At 37.1% G+C, this 23,325-nt stretch overlaps 2 protein-coding genes and 1 pseudogene across 2 annotated transcripts; 1 reads left to right on the top strand and 2 right to left on the bottom strand.

Annotated features, from left to right (window-relative positions):
- Positions 1-5,916: 5,916 nt before the first annotated feature.
- On the bottom strand, positions 5,917-8,205 carry LOC105951207 (serpin-ZX). Its single transcript, XM_012974595.2, has 2 exons — positions 7,749-8,205; positions 5,917-6,825 (listed from the first exon to the last, which is right to left on the bottom strand). The coding sequence occupies exons 1-2, from the start codon at positions 8,139-8,141 to the stop codon at positions 6,037-6,039; spliced, it is 1,182 nt and encodes a 393-aa protein (XP_012830049.1). The 5' UTR covers positions 8,142-8,205; the 3' UTR covers positions 5,917-6,036.
- A 2,390-nt stretch (positions 8,206-10,595) lies between these two features.
- On the bottom strand, positions 10,596-23,095 carry LOC105951206 (serpin-ZX-like; annotated as a pseudogene).
- On the top strand, positions 15,984-18,291 carry LOC148770175 (uncharacterized). The gene is made up of 5 exons (XM_088819864.1): positions 15,984-16,114; positions 16,608-17,041; positions 17,147-17,252; positions 17,356-17,503; positions 18,060-18,291. Exons 2-5 carry the CDS (start codon positions 16,969-16,971, stop codon positions 18,060-18,062), a joined length of 330 nt encoding a protein of 109 aa, XP_088675990.1. The 5' UTR covers positions 15,984-16,114; positions 16,608-16,968; the 3' UTR covers positions 18,063-18,291.
- Positions 23,096-23,325: the final 230 nt, after the last annotated feature.

Here is a 23,325-nt window from a genome sequence, read left to right as displayed (position 1 = left end):
AGACCGTAGAGTGCTTAGTTGAGACGACACACGTGAGTGGGGCGAGATAGATCGACGAATCCGGGAGGTTGCTCGCAGTAGACAGTTTCAGAGAGATTGCCATGTAAGAAGGCATTTTTCACATCAATCTGGTGGATTGGCCATGATCGCGAGAGAGCAATACTGAGAACTGTTCGAACAGTGGCTTGTTTGACAACTGGGCTAAAAGTCTTGTCAAAATCGATGCCAGCCTGCTGGTGAAACCCACGAACAACCCACCGTGCTTTGTATCGCTCAAGGGAGCCATCAGACTTGAGTTTCTGTTTGTATATCCACTTACCAGAAATAACATTAGTGAACGGGGGCGGGGCACAACATTCCAAGTATTGTTTTTAATTAAAGCAGTATATTCCTCAATCATGGTGTTTCGCCAATTTTGATCAAGAAGAGCTTGGCGATAGTTGGTGGGAATGGAAGAGGTAGAGGACGCAACGAGAGAGAAAGGGACTTTGGGTTTGTGGATGCCCGCTTTACTGCGAGTCACCATAGGGTGAGCAGGGGGAAGTGGGGGGAGGTGTGGGAGTAGGAGAAGGAGATGTGGAAGTAGGAGAAGGGGTTGTGAGCTCGTCGTGGTCGAGAGGTGGTGCTGCAGGTGAAACAGGTGTTGGTTGTGTTATAGGACTGTTGGACGAACTATTGGACGAACTATTGGAACAGGGTGGTTCACTGTTGGAACAGTTGGAGGAACTGTTGCAATAGTCAGACGAAGTCTGAGGAAGGAGGAACAGGGAGGGTGTGTTTTCGTCCAAGGCAGAGGTATGAAGTGTGTTTCTGGGGGGAGTTGACTCAGCAAAAGAAAAGTGAGTTTCGTCGAAGGTAACATGACGAGAAATTATGACTCGGCCAGTGGATCTATCAAGGCAACGATAGCCTTTGTGAGAGGAAAGGTGACCGAGATAGACACAAGGAGTAGAACGGGGGGGGGGGTGAGTTTATGTGGTGTGGTGGCAGTGAGGTTGGGATAACAGAGACAGCCGAATACTCGAAGATGAGAGTATGTAGGTTTGATGAGGTAAAGAGTTTCGTGAGGAGTCCGGTTTTGTGTTGTTTTGGTAGGTAAGATATTGAGTAGGTGTGTGGCCATATGAAGGGCTTCGACCCAATAAGTAGGAGGAAGATGAGCTTGAAAGATGAGGGATCGAATCATGTTAGTTATAGTGCGGATCATTCGTTATGCATGTCCGTTTTGAGGGGAGGTGTGGGGACACGACAAACGATTTAGGATGCCGTGTTTAGTGAAGTAGTTTTGAAAATCCGCATTTTTGAATTCACGACCATTATCACTTTGTAAGGCTTTCAAGGGATGTTGGAATTGAGTTTTGAGAAGTGTATGAAAATTGACAAAGGTTGTAAAAACGTCAGATTTATTTCGAAGAGGAAAAGTCCATAAATAATAGGTAAAATCATCAACTAACGCAAGATAATATTTGAAACTCGTAAGACTAGAAACAGGAGAAGTCCATAAATCAGCATGAATAATTTGAAATGGAGCAACAGTAGTAGATTTTTGAGAAAAAAATGGTAGACGAAAATGTTTGCCTAATTGACAGGCATTACAAAGAGACTCCATAGGGTCTTTATTATGGGAAAGAAAAGTGCTTGAAAATAAACGGGACATGACGTGTTTACCGGGATGGCCTAGACGCCGATGCCAAAGAGTGCGAGACGAAGGTGTTGCGACAGTGAGGAAAGCAGTGGGAGGCGAGGTGGGGCTATTGCACCTGAAAATCTCGACTCGACTTGCGGGTCAAATTCAACCGAACATGAGTTGTCGCGGGTGAACTTTCGAACAAAGATAAGGTGTTTGACGATATTGGGTGTGACATAGACATTTGTGAGGCGGAAAGGAGTAGTGAGAAGAATTGTGTGGCCTATGTCGGTTATGGGGAGGGTGGAACCATTACCGACGACGACATGTTTTGGGAAATTACTGCCAGGATTAAAAACAAAATTGAAATTACCTGAGTGTGGTGCCATATGAGAGGTCGCCCCGCTGTCCATATGAGAGGCTCCACTAATCGTCCTCTCGCTTGACTTGGCAAACCGATTTTGTGCAATTTGATCCAACATGATAAATGCATCCGGTATCGATTGACTCATGAAATTTCCCCCGGTTGATGCATCTAAGACGGTTCGTGCATTCTCGTTAATCCCTTGGTAGAAGATGTTGATTTGCCGCCATTGTTGGACTCCATGTGTTGGACACTGCCGCAAAAGATTTTTAAATCTCTCACATGCCTCGTATAATTGCTCACCTTGCTCTTGGACGAAATTATGAATTTCTCGTCGGATTCTCTCGTCCTTCTCGGGTGAGCTATAAACTTTCATGAAAAGGTTGAGGAGTTGAGACCACGACGAGATAGAGTGGGGGGCTTGGGACATCAACCACTGGCGAGCTCTTCCTTGTAAGGAGTGTTTGAAGAGAATTAATTGAAGCGCCTCTTGAGAAACGCCGTTTTGACGTTGGGAATTACAGGTATCTAGAAAATTGACAATGTGAAGATGGGGATCTTCACCCGCCAATCCACTAAATAGCCTGTTATTTTGGAGCATCGTCAATAGACCTTGATTGATCTCAAAATTTTGCGCCTCAATAGGTGGATATTGGATGCTCGGCCGGAACCCGTCGAGAGTGGGGATTATGTAGTCTTGAAATGCCCGTGGCCTAGCTGCTGGCTGTAATGAGAGTTGAGGGGGTGGGTCTTGGATTTGGTTTCCGTTGGCATTGAGTAAATTGCCCGCTGCCCTGCGTTATTCGTCCTCCATTATATTGTTTTTGCGTTGTAGTCTCCTAGCGGCTCGAAAAGTACGTTCGATTTCGGGATCAAACGGTTCTCTAGCAAGATCGAGTCTCCTGCGCATACAGTACCTAAAAAGAAAAGTAAAATAAAACAAAAATTAAATGGGTGAATCGTGAAAATTGTTCAAATCTAGAGCTAGAATAAAATAAATAATTAAAATACTCCCCGGCAACGGCGCCAAAAACTTGTTGGTTGATAACCTACACGCAAGTGCACGTATCGTACAAGTAATATAGTGGACTAAAAGTCTGGATATCGAACCCACCGAGAATATTTAATTATTTAATCCTAGATGCTAAATCCTACCAATTATTATCAAGCCCACCCTACACAGTCGAATTTTGAGAGAAATAGCTAAATTAAAAAGCAAATTAAAAAAACAAGAGCACGAAAGCAATTAAAAACGAAGGTTTAATCAGAGTAAACAAGCCTAAGATTTTATTCTCCCCCCTATGTGATTATTACTCCCCCAATTCCTTCAATTTTGCAAGCAATTAACCCGGATTATTAACCTGAGATGCTAAAATAATCATAACCCGCTTCCGCGTGTATTACGATTCTAATACTCTAGATTTAATTACTATATTCCTATGCAATTAATTCTAGAACACATCATTAAGCACAAATCTCAATAATGGCTACCTAAGAGATTAACTATATTCCTATGTTAATACCACAAAGGCTCTTCTACCACAGTTCTAATTATTAACCCGATCTTCCGATTCATGCGATTAACAATAACATAAAAGCACATAAGGTGATCAAATTCATGCACTTAATAAAACAAGTAGGAGAAATAATCTGGAATTAAAACTTGCATAAAATCATAGAATTGGGTTCATAAATCCCACATAGGGTTCCAAATAAAATCCTAAAAATAAGAAAATTAGCTACTCATGATTAAAGGAAAAACGCAAATAAAATTAATCATAAACGATAAGTCTATGCTTGGAGTCTTCGAATTCTTCGTCTTCGTTATTGTTTTGTTGCTCTTGAAAATTGCGTAAAAGATCGATCCCCAATTGTGTGCTTGTCTTGGTCTTATATAGGGTGGAAAACATGGAGAAGAAGGTAGTTTTCTTGTGCAATTAGGATTCCTTTACTGCGCCTTTTCGTCATCTCGGACGGTCGTCCCGCATTTTGTACTAAAACTCGGACGACCGTCCCAAAACAAGAGGTTGTTTCTGCTTCTCCGACGGCCGTCCCAGTTTTAAGTGTAAATCTGGGACGGCCGTCCCATGCTATATATCTTCAATTTTTTGATTTTTTCACTTTTGGCCCATATTTTCTCTAAAATTGCAGTTTTGACCCCATACTTTTCCAATTTTCAATTTGTACCTAAAATACAATAAATCAACTTTTTATGCACCAATTATTGTTAAAACACACCAAAAACTCAAATAAAAATGTACGATAAAGTGTAAAAATATAAACTTAACACTGGTGCGGATGAACCTGAGTAGGAGCCGAGTGGCCGGTGTAGGGTTCAGGTGGTCCTGTAAAGTAGGCTTGAGCCGCTGGAGTGGATGGGTGGCCCGATGTATTTGGAGCGGATCCCAGAATTGACGGTTGTCGGTATGGTGCGCGCCAGAGTTGAGATGCGCCATGAGCACTATGGTAGCCGTAGTGCTGCATGGGGTGACGGTTAGTGTTGCGACCTCCGCGACAGTTGGATCGGCCACCCTCGCGCTGATAGCGCGAAGAACTACCTCCGCGGGAACTGTTGCAGGACAGTTCGCGTTGGAAGCGTAGAAAACAGCAGCGGTCTGCTCCGGTTCAGCAATTCTTGTTTCTTCCATCTGAAGAAGCGATCGAGTCTGTAGAAAGGTGGGAAGGGGATTCTGAAAGAAGATGAGGTTGGCGACGGTCCCGTAATTTTTCGGAAGGTCGTGTAGGGTTTATAAGACGAGTTGTTTGTCGGAGATTGGATTTCCGACATCGGCCAAGTTGTCCGCCGTGGTTTTGATTATTTGGCAATAATCATGAATGGAGAGAGTGCCTTTCTTGAGGGACTTGAATTTTTCTTCAAGTTGAATGGCTCGATAATCTTTGTTATCGGTGAAGAGAGAAGAGATGGCGGTCCATAGATCACTGGCGGTGGAGGTTTTTGAGAGAACCATACTGGACAAATCATCGGAGATGGTGCCGTATATCCAAGATTGGAGGAGATAGTCGGCGCGCTGCCATTCATCGGCGGAAATCGAATTCGGTCGGGGTTTTCCATGTAGAAGATCGGAGAGGCAGAAACGACCGACGGTAATTGTGGAAAAGTGGCTCCACTTTTGATAATTGGGATTTTTCAGATCTAGAGTAACGGGGATAAGAGATTTGATATTAGAGATGGCATGAGCAAGGTGAAAAGGATTGAGAGAGGCGGTGGAGGGAGAAGAAGCGTCGCCGGCCATTGAGAAGAAGGGGGGGCGACGGCTATGGAGAAGAAGGGGTGGTGACGGCTAGGTTAACCTTACCATATAGGAGAAATAGATTTGGAGGAAAAGAGAGAATAATATATCTCACGTATATTAATCATATATATATTTACATGTAGGAAACCCTAACCTACTACACAAGGTAAGCTATTATACAAGGTAACTATAATAAATAAGAATAATAATAATATACGTAATATATATAATATATACGCTAATAAGAAGAAAGTATTGTTTACAGATCTACCATGTACGTAAGTTCGTATTAATCTATTTTTGAATTCTATTTCTTCTTATGTGGGTAATTATTGACGACATTTCATATGATGTTATTAAGGACTTTCTTCTTATCTTATATATGGACAAGATTTAGTTGTTTCAGTTAACTTTCTGCAGCAAGCAACCATTGCTACGACTTGTGCTTACAATTAATTGTTATCCTATTGTAGTAGAATATAATTACATGGAGTTTGTCCTAAAGAAATTATTCCAACCAAAATTGGGCAAATAAACAGTTTTTAAAAACTAAAACCAACAGAATGAGAAGGGTGTTTTCGACATTTTCACAGTGAAACATCTTACATCATCCATACAAGATAGAGGATTCTCCGTCCAGTTATTACTCAAATCAATCAAAAAAAAATGTACACATGACACACATATTATATTACACAATCATATCGACGAAAATATATTAATCACTCAATATTTTTATCAATTCCAACCACAAAACCAAAAGATGTCACAAAATTAACATGTGCCGATAATTAAGTAGTGGAGGGTTCAAGTAGCTGCCCAACGAAGAGAACCATCCCACTCATATCTTCTCTTATAACAAACATGAAAGGATGATCAGCCACAAAATCAAATTTCGTCTCAATTCTCAAACATTGAAGTTGAAATACACCAACCGAAACTGCTGCAGCTTTCGTGCCTTCCTCGTTCACTTCAACGAACGCCTTGTGGAAAATTTCTGAGACGAACAATTTCTCCGTCGGGGTGGTTATAGTTGAGTACACCATTTCAGTAAAATCACCGCAAGAAAAAGGAAGCACCATTCCGAGCTCCCTCAGAACTTCTCCCGCTCGAAATTCGAATTCTATCTTAAACTTTGGAATTCGGAAATTACCAACTTTGACGTCCCAGAGAGGGAGGTGTTTCTCGATAAATCCAGATTCAGAGCCGGCTTTTTCTATCAAGGATGGTAGTCCATCTTTTGCATCTGGAAGAAATATATACATTGAGAATTTGCGTTTATCTTCACCTTGTTTATACGGCAGCCTTAAAACCTTAAAACCCTCAAAATAACGGATATATTGCCTCTCCCAACTTGTCATGAAAGGTACTTTAATTGAGCTTCCGTTTAAGATGAAAAAATCATCGTCTTTAGTTACCGACGAATCAAATTGTTCCTCCCACATTCCTTTAAAATACACTGCATTAGCAAGGATAAGCCTAGTGCTAGCATCAACTGAATCAGGTGGCAATATTTCTTCGATGAGGCCATTTGTTTCGTTCTCAACCCATTTATTCACTTCTTCTATTACCTCAGCAGCCTTCAAAAAACATCAAGATAAGAAATACAATAATTAAAATAAAACTGCAACACACGTAAACTTTGAAAAGCTATACTTACGGTTATCAATTTTGTCAATGAAAGGCACTTTACAAATCCACAGTTGATTTTTACGTATCCCAGCTATATTAGATTTACACCCCTAAACTATGTGGTCGTACAAAATACCCTTGAACTACAAAATGTAACAAAGTTGTCATTTTGTTTACATTTTACAATCTATTAGTGGATGATGATGTGGGATATTGGGATTCTCATTTATATGATTTGTTCAAAGTTTCACTTTTCGGACATTTTTACCCCTCAATTTTGTGTATATGTAAAAATGCAGAAAACTCAAAATCCAAACAAAATATTGAAAAGAACTACAAAACCCATTCAAGAGACGAAGCAAATAGCTAGAGAAGGAAAAGATAAAAAGCCATGAGATATTCTTCTTGTAATCAAGACGATCAAGAAAAAATGCATGAAATACAAACAAAAAATGCATGAAATGAGGAAGAGAAGAAGAAGATGATGACGTGGGAATGTCTGTATGTGTGTGCGTGTGCGAGAGAGAAGGAGAAGAAGAGAAAAAAACAGGGCCCACAAATTATTTGAGTTGAAAAGAGTAAAGACCACAAAGAGCTTACATTAAGCATGTGCGTGCGCTGGTAAGTGAAAAGATTCGTCGGAATATTCGCCATAGGTGTTATGTGCGTCAAAAAAGTAGTTTTGGGTGTGCCCATATGAAAGTTTTTAGTTTAGGGGCAAAGTGGAAAAACAAGCAAAGTACAGGTGGCAAAATGTAATTAACCCAAATATATATAATAGAGGCATAGACAAATACGTGGACTAACTAGAAGAACAAAAAAACTAACCTTTGTCTATACGTGGACTAACTAAAAGAACAAAAAAACTAACCTTAGTCAGAAAATCAACACGATAAGCAGCAGCCCTGTAACCATTCTGGATAATTTCTTTGTAATGGGGCTTAAAGCTGAGACTCTGGTCAACCCAAACGCCGTTGACCAAGGACAAACAGGGCCCACCAAGCGGCTCACCATCGGCGAACACCTTGGTCACGTGGTGCGCCAAGAGCGAGTTCAGTTCTTGAATGGAATTGGACTTAAAAAAGCCCAGCATCTGATCTCGGGTTGGGCCTTTCGACCCGGATGCAATCATGCCCAACAAGATGTGGATCGACAAAGGCGAGAAAATTACGTTTTTGTCCTTGTAATCGGTGGAGATGAGTTGCTTTGCCAGTGAGAAGGAAACATAGGTCTGGTTTAGGATGGATTCTCTGTGGAGTTCCATTTTTCATATGTCTATTATGATGGAGATGAAATATTTGATCTGGTATTTAAAAGGACTTTGGGCAAATATATTAACTTTTGTTTTTAGTATTAAAGAAGAATGACTAGGACACAGTTAACAATTGTGGAGAAAGAATTGGTCCACTGAAAAAAAAGTCGTGTGAAATAAGAAGTATCACTAATTGTATTATGGGTAAATTGCATTTAAACCCCTGTAGTTTGGTTGTATTTTTAATACAATGATATTCCACTTGGTAAAGACCGAAAAGTAATTTGGTCCATGTAACTAAAATGTCATGTTTGGATTTTCTAATATAGGCCGGAAAAATAATTTGGGCCTAGACTCTATTATTTAATGTTTAGATGAGGTTTTTCCTAATTTTTTTTTTCACATTTGCATAAGTCTTAAGAATCTTAGTAAATGCATTTTGATTTTAAGAAAATAGATAGTGTTAGACCAAAATATTCTTATTTAGTAATTAATGCATGGAGATTGGAAATATGTAATTAATAGTTAATACAATACTGGAATTGTAAAGTGATCGTTAATATGACATAAAAATATTTGTTTAAAGCAACAATTATTATGGAACATATAGAGTAGTAATTAAATAAAAGGGTCTTTACAAATAAGCTCATTAATGGGTACTTATTCATAAAGAGATCCAGACAAAAAACACCTTTACCAATAAGTCCACACATGGTCCAGATTTTTGTAAAGGACTAAAATAACCCCTCAGACTTTAATATGATCCAATTTCATCCTTAACTTAATTTAACTTCAATTTGACCCCAAATTTCACACATTATTCAATTTTGACCCAAATTTTTTTTTTCAAAAAAAATTTGTTTTTCAAAAAAAAAATTTCCGCCGGATTCCGGCACTGACCGGCGACGGTCAACGCCGGTCTCCGACGTTGACTTTTCAATTTTTTTTTTGGATTTTTTTGCCGGATTCCGGCGTTGACTTTTTTGATTATTTTTTTTTCTTCTTTTCTTTCTTTCTGTAACTTATTTTTTTTTCCGTTTAAACAACAATATTGTTGTGATTGACAGTAATATTAACTATACTACTGTTAAACACAGTAAAATTAACTACACTATAGTTTAACACAATAATATTGCTATATTAATCTCTAGCACAGTAATATTAGCACAACAAAACTCATTATTATTGTGTAATAAAGTAATATTACTATGTTGACCGTTCAACAAATGTAAACATAATAAAAAGCCAAAATAGTTAATATTACTGTGAGTGACAGTAATATTGCTATAACAACATTAATATTACCGTCAACCACACTAATTTTACAATAATAGACAGTAATATTATTACGTTACTCCGTGAATAACTCAAACAAACAAAAAATTCCAAACAAAATAATAATATTGATGTGGTTGACAGCAATATTACTATAACAACAGTAATATTACCGTTAACCACAGTAATATTATTGTGTTTACAGTAATAATACAATAATAGACAGTAATATTATTACGTTACTCCGTGAATAACTCAAACAAAACAAAAAAACCCAAAAAAATAATAATATTGATGTTGTTGACAGTAATATTATTGTGTTTACAGTTATTTTACTGTCAACGACAGTAATATAATTACGTTGACTTGTCAACAAATCAAACAAAATTAAAAAAATAACAAAAAATAAAAAATAATAATATTACGTTAATTTACTGTCAACGATAGAACAATTACATAAATGTATTGTCAACGGCAGTACAATTACGTTAATTAACTGTCATTGACAGTATAATTACCTTAATTTACTATCAGTGGCAGCACAATTACGGTCAACGTTTAGCGGCGGACGTAAAAAAGAAAACAACAAAAAGAAAAAACTTAAAAAAACACTAAAAAAAATCAACGCCGAAAACCGGCTAAAAATCCGGAAGAAAAGAAAAGAAAAAAAAAAAAGTCAACGCCGGAAACCGGCGAAAAAATCCGAAAGAAAGAAGAAAAAAAAAAGAAAAGAAAAATTGAAAAGTCACCGCCGGAGACCGGCGTTCAACGCCGGAAACCGGCGGCAATTTTTTTTTTTTTGAAAAAAAAACAAAATTTGAAAAAAAAAAGGTTTTGGGTCAAAATTGAGTAATTTGTGAAATTTCGGGTCAAATTGAGATTAAATTTAGTTAAGGATGAAATTGGAGCATATTAAAGTATGCTCCAAAAAAAGTCAAAATTGAATTTTTGTGACAAAATTGGATTCTTGTGGACAAAATTGATTAAATTGGGGTTAAAATTAAAAATTAGGTATAAATGGTTGAGGCTAATATTGGGATATACATGAATGTTTCATTTATTTATAATAAATATTAAAAGGATCAACTTATTGGTGAAAGAGATATAGCCCCTGAACCTAGAATAATAAACTTATGCATACAAACCCCTTAAATAAATATATTGAAATTGATATACATTTAATTACTTGAAAAATGATTTAAAAAATTAAAAAATAAGGTAGATATTAAGGTTAATTATTTTAGGGTTATTAAATTAACACGTCTCAAGCTTCTCCTTCAACTCATATTAACCGTCAAGAGGAATAAGTAGTTGGCCAACGAAAAGCAGCACACCACCCACATATTCTCTTATAACAAATAGGAAAGGATGGTCAGCCACAAAATCCAATCTCTTCTTCTTCTCCCAACAACTATTAGAGATAATCCCAAAGATATTTGATTTGATTATATGCAATATTTGATTTAATTGTAAATATAGGATATTTGATTTGATTTTATATACATTTATTAAAGAATATTTGCTTGATCCTTTTTTATCATGCATGTATGTATATATAAGAATGTAGTGTTGGTTAATGAAAAATATGAAAAACATTATTCATATTATTATCTTCTACATGGTATACAGAGCAACATTTTTTTTACAAACCCCTCTCTCTCATTCTTCTAATATCTCTACACCTCAAATTACACCATGGCCAATACTGCTACTCCTCCAACTACCACTATTGATACAAGCCAAACACTTATTACCATCAATGTATTTGCTCAGGCCCCTCTTAAACTTTCCTCTACTAATTACACCTCATGGAAATTCCAATTTCAAACCCTTTTTCTTGGTTATGATCTCATTGGTTATATTGATGGAACCAAACCTTGCCCACCCGCTACCATCACTACAAACCAAACAACACAACCGAACCCTGCTCATACCTTTTGGATTCGTCAGGATCAACTTATACTCAACGCTATTATTGGCTCACTTTCTCCTACCATCATTCCTTTCATTGCCCGTGCAACAACATCTCGTGAAGCTTGGACTATTCTCGCTAATACTTATGCCAAAGCATCTCGAGGGCGGATCAAAAAAGTTAAAAGCCACCTCAAAAACCCTACTAAAGGCGCTCAAAGCATAACAGAATTTCTACAATCTGTCAAAGCTCGTGCAGATGAACTTGCGTTATTGGGTGTCCCTATGGATGATGATGATCTAGTGGAAAAAATCTTGACGGTCTCGGCAATGATTACAAAGATCTTGTCAATGCTGTCAACGCTCGTGACACACCGATCACATTTGATGAGCTTCATGAAAAACTACTCACTTTTGAAGCGCATTTGCAAGAGAAGAAACCCGATCAATCTTATATGCCAGCCACTGCCAATCCCGCACAACGCACCCATGCAGATCTGCGTACCTCTGGGTGGCGTCCACCATCGGCCAACACCAAATGACGTCCTTCCTTCAATTGGCGACCTTCTTCGGGTCAAAGTCAATCTCAAGGTGATCGTTCACTATCACGACCATATCTTGGCCACTGTCAAATTTGTGGTATTCAAGGTCATACTGCCAAACGATGTTCTTCATTTCGTCTTGTACCGAATGACTCATCGTCCTCAACTCAAATTCCGATTGGTCGTTCTACAACACCATGGCAACCTAGGGCTCATTTTGCTGCCACCTCTGCATCTGCAACTCCACCGTGGCTCCTTGACAGTGGTGCCTCTCATCATGTCACTGCCGACCTGAGCAACTTATCTCTTCATGCACCATACACAGGCACATACGATGTTATGATTGGCGATGGCTCGGGTCTATCGATAACACATACTGGTTCCACTTCCCTCATTACCCCGACCGCTTCGTTCAATTTATCTAATGTTTTATGTGTTCCCAGCATGAAAAATAATTTAATATCTATTTCACAATTCTACCTCACTAATAATGTATCCATTGAATTCTTACCATTTCATTTTCTTGTGAAGGAACTTCGCACGGGGGCAATTCTACAAAAGGGCCAAACGAAGGATGGAGTGTATGAGTGGCCCACTTCCTCATCCCTGAAACCACCTCTAATTGCCTTTTCTAATGCCAAAACCACTTCGTCTGAGTGGCATCATAGATTAGGTCATCCGTCTTTCTGTATTCTAAAACATCTTGCGTCTCATTATAACTTAGATTTGTCGTCTTCAATTCTGCCTAATTCATGTAATGCATGCCACTGCAATAAAAGTCACAAACTCCCTTTGTAACGCCCCACAACCTAACAGCTGAATCCAATCGGATCACCACCATTAAGTTAGGGATGCTAACCTTTTATATATATACTTAAACATTATGGTTTTAATACAAAAATACGTTATATGCTTTGAAAAGAAATCAAACTTTGTACTTTCTCAAAGTGTATATATATATATATATATATATATATATATATATATATATATATATATATATATATATATATATATATATATATATATATATATATATATATATATATATATTCATGGTTTACAAAATTACATTGTACAAAAACCATAATAGAGCGGCTAACAAAATGAAATCAGAGTTTCTAGCTCGGCCACAAAATGGCTCGAAGCATGGCATATGAACAAATATCTGACTTGCCGCTCTTGGCTAGGTCAACTTCTAAACATGTACATCATTACCTGCATCATAAGAACCTAATGAGCTAATAGCTCAGCAAGTTGAAACAGATGTAATAGCAATATATCACATAACACGTTATTCATTCAATATGCACAATATCACATATAACTTCATTCATGATCCTTTTCTTTGAAATCCTTCTCTTTATCGGGTACCCTTGAAGTGTGGTACTTGACTGATAGCAATAGACTTTGATTTTCGGAACCTGTTCATCATATTTGGCCAATAGATAATACGGGGGTTTCCATACCGGCCTTTCGACCTCAGGTATTAGCCGTATTTCATTTCTTTAATCGTGGGTTTTCCATACTGGTCTTTCGACCTCAGGTATTTGCCACCATGTATTGGGTCCGCCGGTTCCTCCCGCGTCCCTTGCCTACTCGACCATCAATCAAGTACCATACTCCCATTTTGAAAACATATTCTTTCATATCGCTATGAATCATCAATCATTCAAACATCATGAAGAACACGTAGCAAAAGTCACATTAAAACACACTTTTGCTGCATTCTTGTGGTTCCTCCACGTTTTTTTAGCTTGACATGAGATAGGGGGCTGATGCTTACTCATTATAATCAAGTGTAAACAATTTCAGAATGGTCTTGTGCAACCTAGTCAACCAACCAATCAAATTGCACCCTTTTGCATACTTTTGGTTTTAGTCTAATACGAGTTACTTCAAGTAATTATATATGTAATTAATCATATTAAAATGCAGATATGCAATTAAGACAAATATATCACCGTTTAGCACATTGATCCCTTCTTAACCGAGAAACTGAGATTCTCACTACAATAAATCACTTAAGTTCATGTTAAATCATAAAGTAGAAGTTCAATAACATGTATCATGTATTAGCACATTTTAAGAAAAGTATTCGATCACGTATTAAAACACAATTAAGCCACATGTGAAGCTAGTAGTCGCGGTCATGCATCATGAATAATGAATTCTAACAATATGCATTGATGCAATATTATTGGCCATGTATGGATTGATTGGGCATTACACCCTTTTTCTACCACATCACTTGTTTCAACTCAACCTCTTCAAACTATGTTTTCCGACGTGTGGACTTCTTCCGTAGTTTCCCATGATGGTTTTAAATATTATGTTATTATTGTTGATCATTTTACAAAATATACATGGTTTTATACACTCAAGCACAAATCAGATGTTTACGATGTCTTCCAACGATTCAAAACAATTGTCGAAAACTACTTTGACAGAAAAATTAAAACTCTTTATTCTGACAATGGTGGCGAATATATTAGCCTAACTTCCTATTTAGCCATTCACGGTATTTCTCACCTTAAAACACCATCTCACACACCGGAAAATAATGGTTTTTCTGAAAGACGTCACCGTCACATAGTCGAAACTGGTCTCACACTTCTCTCTCATGCTTCACTTCCTTTAACTTTTTGGTCGCATGCATTCATCAATGTTGTTTATCTAATAAATCGTATGCCGACTCTAACATTAAATCTCTTGTCACCTTTTGAAAAGATTTTTGGTACTTCTCCTAACTATTCTAAACTCAAGATCTTTGGTTGCCTATGTTACCCTTGGCTTCTACCATATTCTTCCCATAAACTAGAATCTCGCTCTACACCTTGTGTCTTCCTTGGGTACTCTCTCACACAAAGTGCATATTTTTGTTATGATCCTTCTAACAATAAAATGTTTATATCTCGTCACGTCAAGTTTGTTGAATCGGTTTTCCCGTTCTCTTCCCTTAATACCCATTTACCTCGCCCTGAACCACACAACATCTCCACATGGATCGCGCCACCTCTACAAATTTCGTCACAAGAAACTCACCTCCGGCCACTCTCCACGCCATCTAACGAGCGGTCTCCTTCTATGCTCTCGAGTGAAGTCCCGACACCACCCAATCCATCAGCACTCTCAAATACTCCACCGACAATAACCTTAGCACCGACCCAATCACCTAATCTCGCAAACCCTCCTGAACCAAACATCCAACCCATATCCTCAAACACTCCATCACCTCTAAACCCACCAACTGTAACCTTAGCACCGACTCAATCACCTAATCGCACAAACCCTCCTGCATCAAACATCCAACAAGCCATACATGTACCTGAAAACCATAACTCACACCGTATGACTACACGGGCTAAAAATTCAATCCACAAACCTACCAAAAAATTGAACCTCACTGCCCAACTTTCCAATAACACTGAGTTAGAACCCACAACTGCAACCCAAGCCATCAAAGATCCTAAATGGCGTCAAGCCATGTCTGAAGAATATGATGCTCTTGTTCGAAATGGGACATGGGAGTTAGTTCCATATGTACCTTCCCAAAATATTGTTGGTTGCAAATGGATTTTCCGAACTAAACGTCACTCTGATGGTTCAATTGATAGGTACAAGGCTCGGTTGGTCGCTAAAGGATTTCAGCAACGACCTGGTGTAGATTACAATGATACATTTAGCCCAGTCATTAAGCCTACCACAGTTTGGATTGTCCTTAGTATAGCTATAAGTCGTGGATGGTCTCTCCGACAACTCGATGTGAATAATGCCTTTTTACAAGGGCATCTCAGCGAAGATGTATATATGGCTCAACCACAAGGTTTTGTTGATCCCGACTACCCAACACACGTGTGTAAGCTTCACAAGGCAATATATATCTACAACAAAATGTAGATATTGCGACATTTGTTTTGAGGCATTTTTTTATAAATGTCTCGAATATAACTTGTTGGGGGCACTTATGAAATTTTCTAATTTTAGGACCTATTCGGACATTTATAATTTGGCGACACATGTTTATAAGTGCCTCAAGTGTAATTTTTTTAGGATACTTTTTCCGATGTATCGCAACATCTAATTTTTAGGGACACTTTAAAATTTAAATATAATTTACTAGATATATTTTAAAAATAATAATTTTCATAATTTAAGTGGTTTTCTACTCGCTCGAGTTAACCCTTTCATCGACAATATCCAGAGGCCGAGGCTTCTCCTCAAGGAGAGAGCGACTCCATATCTCCATATTCAAAGGTAATCGCATCCTTCCCTGATTGTATTTCTCGTCTTCTCTTGATTCCTGTCTCGTCAGCTCTTCCCCCAATCTATATTTTTCTACCTTCTCCTAATCCCTAGCAATTTATTTTTCTTTGCTTATTTGAAACCCTTATTTTAAATTGAAAGAGGCAACGAAAGTAGTTATATCTGGGCATCTAATTGATACTTCTAATTTTTGTTGTTTCAGTGGTTGCAGGACATTTTGCATCTTTTATTTTTAATTATTGTCTATGATTTTGATTTTGATTTTGATATATTACTATTGTTAAGGGCTTTTTGCATCTTTTATTTTAGTTGTTATTGCTGATAGTTATATTTACTTTTTTTCTTGTTATTTGCAACTATAAGTTTTCATTTTTTCTTGGTATCAACTCAAATCATTCCCTTGTTTGTGTTGTATAGTCGAGGGTATTTTTAATTATGTCGTTGCCAAATTAATAATGTTATTGGTGACATTTTTTTCCTACAGAAGCAAAATATCGAAGAAATGAGTTGTAACCAATAAACAAATCAATGAAAATGGCTATAGGTTTGCATCTAAATAAAGATTTGTATTTTGTTTTCAAATTTATTTTGTGCCAAATTATAGGAATAGAATTTGTAGATTACACATTATTTGTCTAGTCAACTAGCTTAATGAGAAAGTTTGATTTTTCGGCTAACGTTAATGGTTAATTGTGATGTCTCAAGGCCTTTTGCTAAGATGATGTTATTAAAAAAAGCTTTGCTCATGGAATTTTTCAGATGCAGTATATCTGTGGACTCTGTCTCTCCATAAAAATGAGATTCATTCCGAATAAATATCTTTCAACGAGCAAGGTTGATCTACTATGTATCTTTTTACTTCTCAGAAATATTTGACGAAAGTTAGTGTTTCAGAAGCGAAAAAACCTGTGGATTATGGTATGTGGAAATTTATATGCGTATTGACTACTCGATTTCTTCTACTGTAAGAAATTTTCAAATCACGGTCTTAATTATGGCATTGATATGCAACTTTTGTTGTAGGGGGCTTAAATATTTCACAAATCATCGACATCATTTTGACAAGCTTGTGGAAGCTTCCTTTTCGTCATTTGCCGGAGATGGTGAAAGTGATAGTTCATGATAAGATGTAAAGCACTGGGTTTTTTGTTTTATTTCTTCCTTTCTTTTTCACTCGGCATTATATATTATGGTTCCTGATATATGATTATTATTATTTCTCTCGAGCCCAGATTTCTCGCTTTCCCCCATCCAGGATTGGCTATATACAAAAATTGCATCGAGCTTGAGCTGAACCTTGCTTCTACCGGTGGCAAGACTGGTCTTCCCAATGCTCGGAATCTTCATATGGTATATTGGGTTTGTGTAGGGGAATGGAAGGTAATCTCATTTTTTCATTTTTTTCATTTTTTACAACCGAATGTGTTTTTCCTTGAACTATCTCGAGTCCTAATGTTAGAAGCTTATGCACATCAACTGTCTATAGTTTAATATAGAAATGAGAGCTAAATCTAATAATATCATTTAGAAGGAGCACCAATAGTTGTTCTATTTTCTTTTGAGTAAATAGTTGTTCTAAAACATATAACAAAGTCATGTTAGTGCCCAAAGTGTACTTTATGCATCTCGTGTTATTCATTTCTGTAATGTGCCTCGAAACTGTTAGTGATAGCTATTTGTTCTTACTACTCCTATTACATAAATGAAAACATGTTCCAAGTATTAGGAGCTAATAGTAGATGATTGATAGTGGTAGTATTGAGTAAGTTGTATCTAAATTCAATTTTGTTTTGCGTACAATTCTGTCATGGTGTATTCATTCGATTTTTGCATCAACCAATATACCTACTGTGACAGGGATACAAGTTTGCTATTCATTTTGGAATTTGTGACTTATTTTATTGTTATTAATTAATGTGTTTTATTGTTGATGCAGTGAAGCATATGGTGGAGCTAAATCATGCATTTTGAGTTTTTAGTGTTAGAATATTAGAATGATTAGTTAAATATGATGTTCTCTATAATTCTGTAGAAAACATAGGCATAGTTTTTGGTACAACAGTTGTAAAATCACCAGATATTGAAATTGATTGTAATATTTGTAAACTTTCGCGAGCAAATGTAAATGAAATTTCGATGATTGATAGTTATTGTAAATTTTTATTTTATATTTTTTCTTATTCAATGTCAATGTAGAAATAATTATTTCAATAACGAGTAATTATATATATATATATATATATATATATATATATATATATATATGGAAATTTATAATGTCCTAACATATATTTTTGTGACAAATGCAAATGGCTCAAAGTTGATGAAAGTGTCTCAAAAAGTTTCTTAGTAAAAAATAGTACGATTTTTAGAAGACACATATAAATGCCTCAAAATATTATATCGGGACATATAGGAGTGTCTGGAAAAGAAAATTGTATCGGGACATGTAATAAGTGCCTCATGAGCTATTGCGACACACAACTACGCGACATTTGTTTTATTTGCCCTTATAGCTGCAAGTGCCTCTAAATGGTATGTTTTAGGACATTTTTCAGTGTCCCTAAAAGACATTTTTGTTGTAGTATGACCTTAAACAAGCTCCGCGTGCATGGTACAATGAGCTTCGTCAATTTCTTATTGCAATTGGATTTTGAAACTCACATGCAGATACATCTCTTTTTATTCTCCACAATGGTAATCAATGTGTATATCTTCTTGTCTATGTGGATGATATTATAATCACAGGTGACAGTAATGCTACAGTCAACCAGATTGTTACATCTCTCTCTCATCGATTTTCCATTAAAGATCTTGGACCGCTTGCCTACTTCATTGGTGTGGAAGTCACTCCGCACGAACATGGAGTTATTCTTTCTCAACGCTGGTACATTCTCGATCTTCTTTCTCGTACCAATATGATTGATAGCAAATCAGTACTCACCCCTCTCCCCACTAGTCCAACACTTACGCTTCACTCGGGCACTACTCTTACTGATCCTACGGAATACAGAGCCCTCGTGGGTAGCTTACAGTACTTGTCTCTTACTCGGCCAGAAATAGCTTTTACAGTAAACAAGCTATCTCAATACATGCATCGTCCAACCACCGACCATTGGACTTCAGTTAAGCGCCTCTTACGCTATCTTTCTGGTACTTCTGATTATGGCATATGTCTCTATCGTGATTCTCCACTGTCACTCCATGCCTTTTCCGATGCGGATTGGGCGGGAAATAATGACGATTTCTCTTCTACCAGTGCTTATATTGTTTATCTCGGTCGCAATCCTATTTCGTGGAGTTCCAAGAAGCAACGTACAATTGCTCGCTCTTCTACTGAAGCCGAATATCGGTCTGTTGCTGCTACAGCTGCTGAATTATCTTGGATAAGTTCTCTTCTCACCGATCTCCATATCCAACTACCTCAGTCACCCGTTATCTACTGTGATAATATTGGAGCTACACAATTGTGTTATAATCCAGTATTCCATTCTCGTATGAAGCATGTTGCCATTGACTTTAACTTTATTAGAGTTCAAGTTCAAAATGGAGATCTACGAGTTGCTCATGTCTCATCCACCGATCAATTAGCCGATGCTCTCACCAAACTACTACCTCGAGCTCGATTTCTTTATCTAAGAGACAAGATTGGACTCTCCTCACGGAGCTCCATCTTGAGGGGGCATATTAGAGATAATCCCAAAGATATTTGATTTGATTATATGCAATATTTGATTTAATTGTAAATATCATTAGGATATTTGATTTGATTTTATATACATTTATTAAAGAATATTTGCTTGATCCTTTTTGATCATGCATGTATGTATATATAAGAATGTAGTGTTGGTTGATGAAAAATATGAAAAACATTATTCATATTATTATCTTCTACAACAACAACCACCAAACATGTCACTAACGGTAACTGCCGCAGCTTCCGTGCCTCGCTCGTTCACTTCGATGAAAGCCTTGTGGATGATCCCGAAAATGCATAGAATCTTCCCATCAATAGTCGACTCCACCATATATCTCCATTAGACCACCCTGACAAAAAGGAAGCACCACTCCCTGTCTTTGAATAACCCCCCCAAGCCTCAAAATTGAAACTTATTTTAAACTTCGGAATTCGAAATTCGCCGACTTCCACTAGACTTTGTTGGACGTGGTTTTTGATGAATCGGGATTCGGACCCGAATTTCTCTAGCAAAGCAGGCAGCCCATCTTTGGCGTCCGGGAGACAGAAATACATTGAGAATTTACGTTAACGATCTTTGGCATCCTCGTAGCTCGTCATAAAAGGTACTTTAAATGCACCAAATTCACTAATGTATTGATTGTTCGTGCTCGTCATGAAGGGTACTTGAATCGAGCTTCCATTTAAGAGGAAAAACTTGTGGTCTTTAGTCATTGATGCATCAAATTCGTCTTCCTAAGCTCCTTTAAAATACATTGCGTTCGCAAAGATAAGCCTAGCTAGTCCAAGCATTCACCGAACCAGGTCCGAGTACATCTTTGATGAGGCCATTCGTTCTTTTTCAGCCCATTTGTTCACTTCTTTCCTTACTTCCTCCACTTTTGAAAATCGTCAACGTAAAAAGATGTAATAATTTGCATGTACAGTACTTAAACCTCTATAAATTGATACAGTTGAAACAAACAAAATTCTATTAATATAGCGAAATATTAAATTATCGAACTAATAATTTAGTACATTTTTACCGAGTCAGAACCAAAAAGTTTATTGTTTAAGACAAGTTATTAATTTTTCTATGTTCTACTATATTAATTCATCAAGCTTCTAATGTAAATTGTTGTTGTCAGTATTACTAGCAAAGTTAGATACAATTTTTTGCACCTTTCACAATACCGACAAGGTTAGATAAACACACACACACACACACACACACACACACACACACACAAGACAAGACAAGACAATACCAACAAGATAATCTAATTCCTGTTGATCAAGAAATCTTGAAAAAACAAACCTTAGTCTGAAAATCGACATGATTAGAAGCAGCCTTGTACGAACTCTTGATAATTTCTTTAAAAGCGGACTTTATCCGGAGGCTCTGATAATTCCAAACGCCGTTGGCGGTGGACAAATGGGGCCCACCAAGCGGCCCTCCGTCGGCGAACACGTGAGTGGCGATCTTGGACGAGAATGAATTGATCTCTTCGATGGAACTGGTTTTGAGAAAGCCCAGAATCTGGTCACGGGTCGGGCCGTTGTTGGTTGTAATACCTACACGCAAGTGCATGTATCGTACAAGTAATATAATGGATTTTTAAGTCCCAAGTATCGATCCCACAGAGAATATTTAATTATTTAATTATAGACGCTAAATCCTACCAATTGCTATCAAACCCACCCTACACAGTCGAAAGATGAACAATTATACTAAATTAACTAAACTAAATTAAAGCAAATCAAACGGACCAGAGCACGAAAGCAATTAAAAACGAAGATTTAATCAGAGATAGCAAGTCTAAGATTTTATTCTCCCCCCTATGTGATAATTAATTCCCCCAATTCCTTCAATTATGCAAGTAATTAACTCGGATTATTAACCCGAGATGCTAAATTAATCATAACCCGCTTCCGCGTGTATTCCGATTCTAATACTCTAGATTCAATTACTGTATTCCTACGCAATCAATTCTAGAACACAACATTAAGCACAAATCTCAATAATGGTTACCTAAGAGTTTAACATTCATATGTTAATACCACAAAGGCTCTTCTACCACAGTTCTAATTGTTAACCCGATCTTCCAATTCATCCGATTAACAATAGCATAAAAGCACATAAAGTAGCCAGTTTTATGAACTTAATAACACAAGTAGAAAAAATAATCCGTAATTAAAACTTGCATAAAATCATATAATTGGGTTCATAAATCCCACATAGGGTTCGAAATAAAATCCTAAAATAAATGAATTAGATACTCATGATTAAAGTAAAATCACAAGTAAAATAAATCATAGATGATAAATCTATGCTTGGAGTCTTCGAATCCTTCGTCTTCGTTATTGCTTCTTTGCTCTTGAAATTGCAGTTTTGACCCTCTATTTAACCAATTCTTCAATTTGTACCTAAAGCACAATAAATCAACACTTTAAGCACTAATTATCAATAAAATACACCAAAAGCTCTAATTAAAAGATATGATTAAGTGTAAAAATATACACTTAACAGCCGTTTGACCCGGCCGCAAGCATGCCCAAGACGACGTTGATTGACAGGATTATTTTAGGGATCCCCTCATATAGAAAATATATGGTTTTTTTTTTGCAAAACCACCCCTGTGTAATCTCTAATTGCTGAAAAAGACCTCGAGCTAAAATAATTAGCAAATACCCCCCTATAAAATTAGTTAAAGGCAATAAGGCCCTTGAGAGCTAACCGTGCACTTTACTCGCCATGAATGCGAGTGGGGGTTCATTTTTTGACACGAAAATACCAAAATGCAACCAGGATTCATAAGTACCAAATTGAAGTTTTTAAGATTTTCAATTGAGTCCTTTATATTTTTAATTAAGCCCTCTTCTTCAACCTCAAGAGTAGCCCCTCCACTTTTTCACCGTGGTTTTTTCTAGCAAAAACCATCAACCAAACTCAGATCTGAGCAAGAAGTCCATTTCTATTCCAAATCCAAGAAAACAAAAGGGAAGAATAACGAGGCCTCAAACTTTTGAGCACATACCTGCCCAAACAAAAAACAAATATACAAAAACTCATCAAAGCACTTTCTTCCAATTTCCATAACATTTTCTTCCAATTTGTGAAACTTAGTTCGTATCCTAAGGAAGAAGAAGAAGAATGTCAAACTCGAAGAATCATTTCCCGTCACTACACAGTTACCCCGCCAAACTCGAAGCTGACTCTTCAATTCCACCACGCTGCCGTCGTTGCCTTTGAATGCCACCACCGCTACTATAGCTTCTGAATCCACAATTTCCATCGCGACACTTTTTTCTTCTAATCTGAAAAAAAAAATATATTCCCCGCCCACAATAGTTACCAACCATTCTTCTCATTTTTCCTAGACGTGCAATGAAGGGGAAAGAAGCTGGTTTTCTATGCGTGTGTGATATTTTTCTTTCATTTTTTTTTTTAAATTGAAAATTACAAACAACTTATTAGGGGTAGTTTAGTCATTGCATACAAGTCAACCATCAATTTTGAAGTAAG

This window comes from Erythranthe guttata, chromosome 6 (genome assembly GCF_056151865.1).
Source record: "Erythranthe guttata isolate IM_541 chromosome 6, IM_541, whole genome shotgun sequence".
Taxonomy (NCBI): domain Eukaryota; kingdom Viridiplantae; phylum Streptophyta; class Magnoliopsida; order Lamiales; family Phrymaceae; genus Erythranthe; species Erythranthe guttata.
The sequence above is the reverse complement of the archived record's forward strand: the minus strand, read 5'-3'. Positions and strand labels throughout refer to the sequence as shown.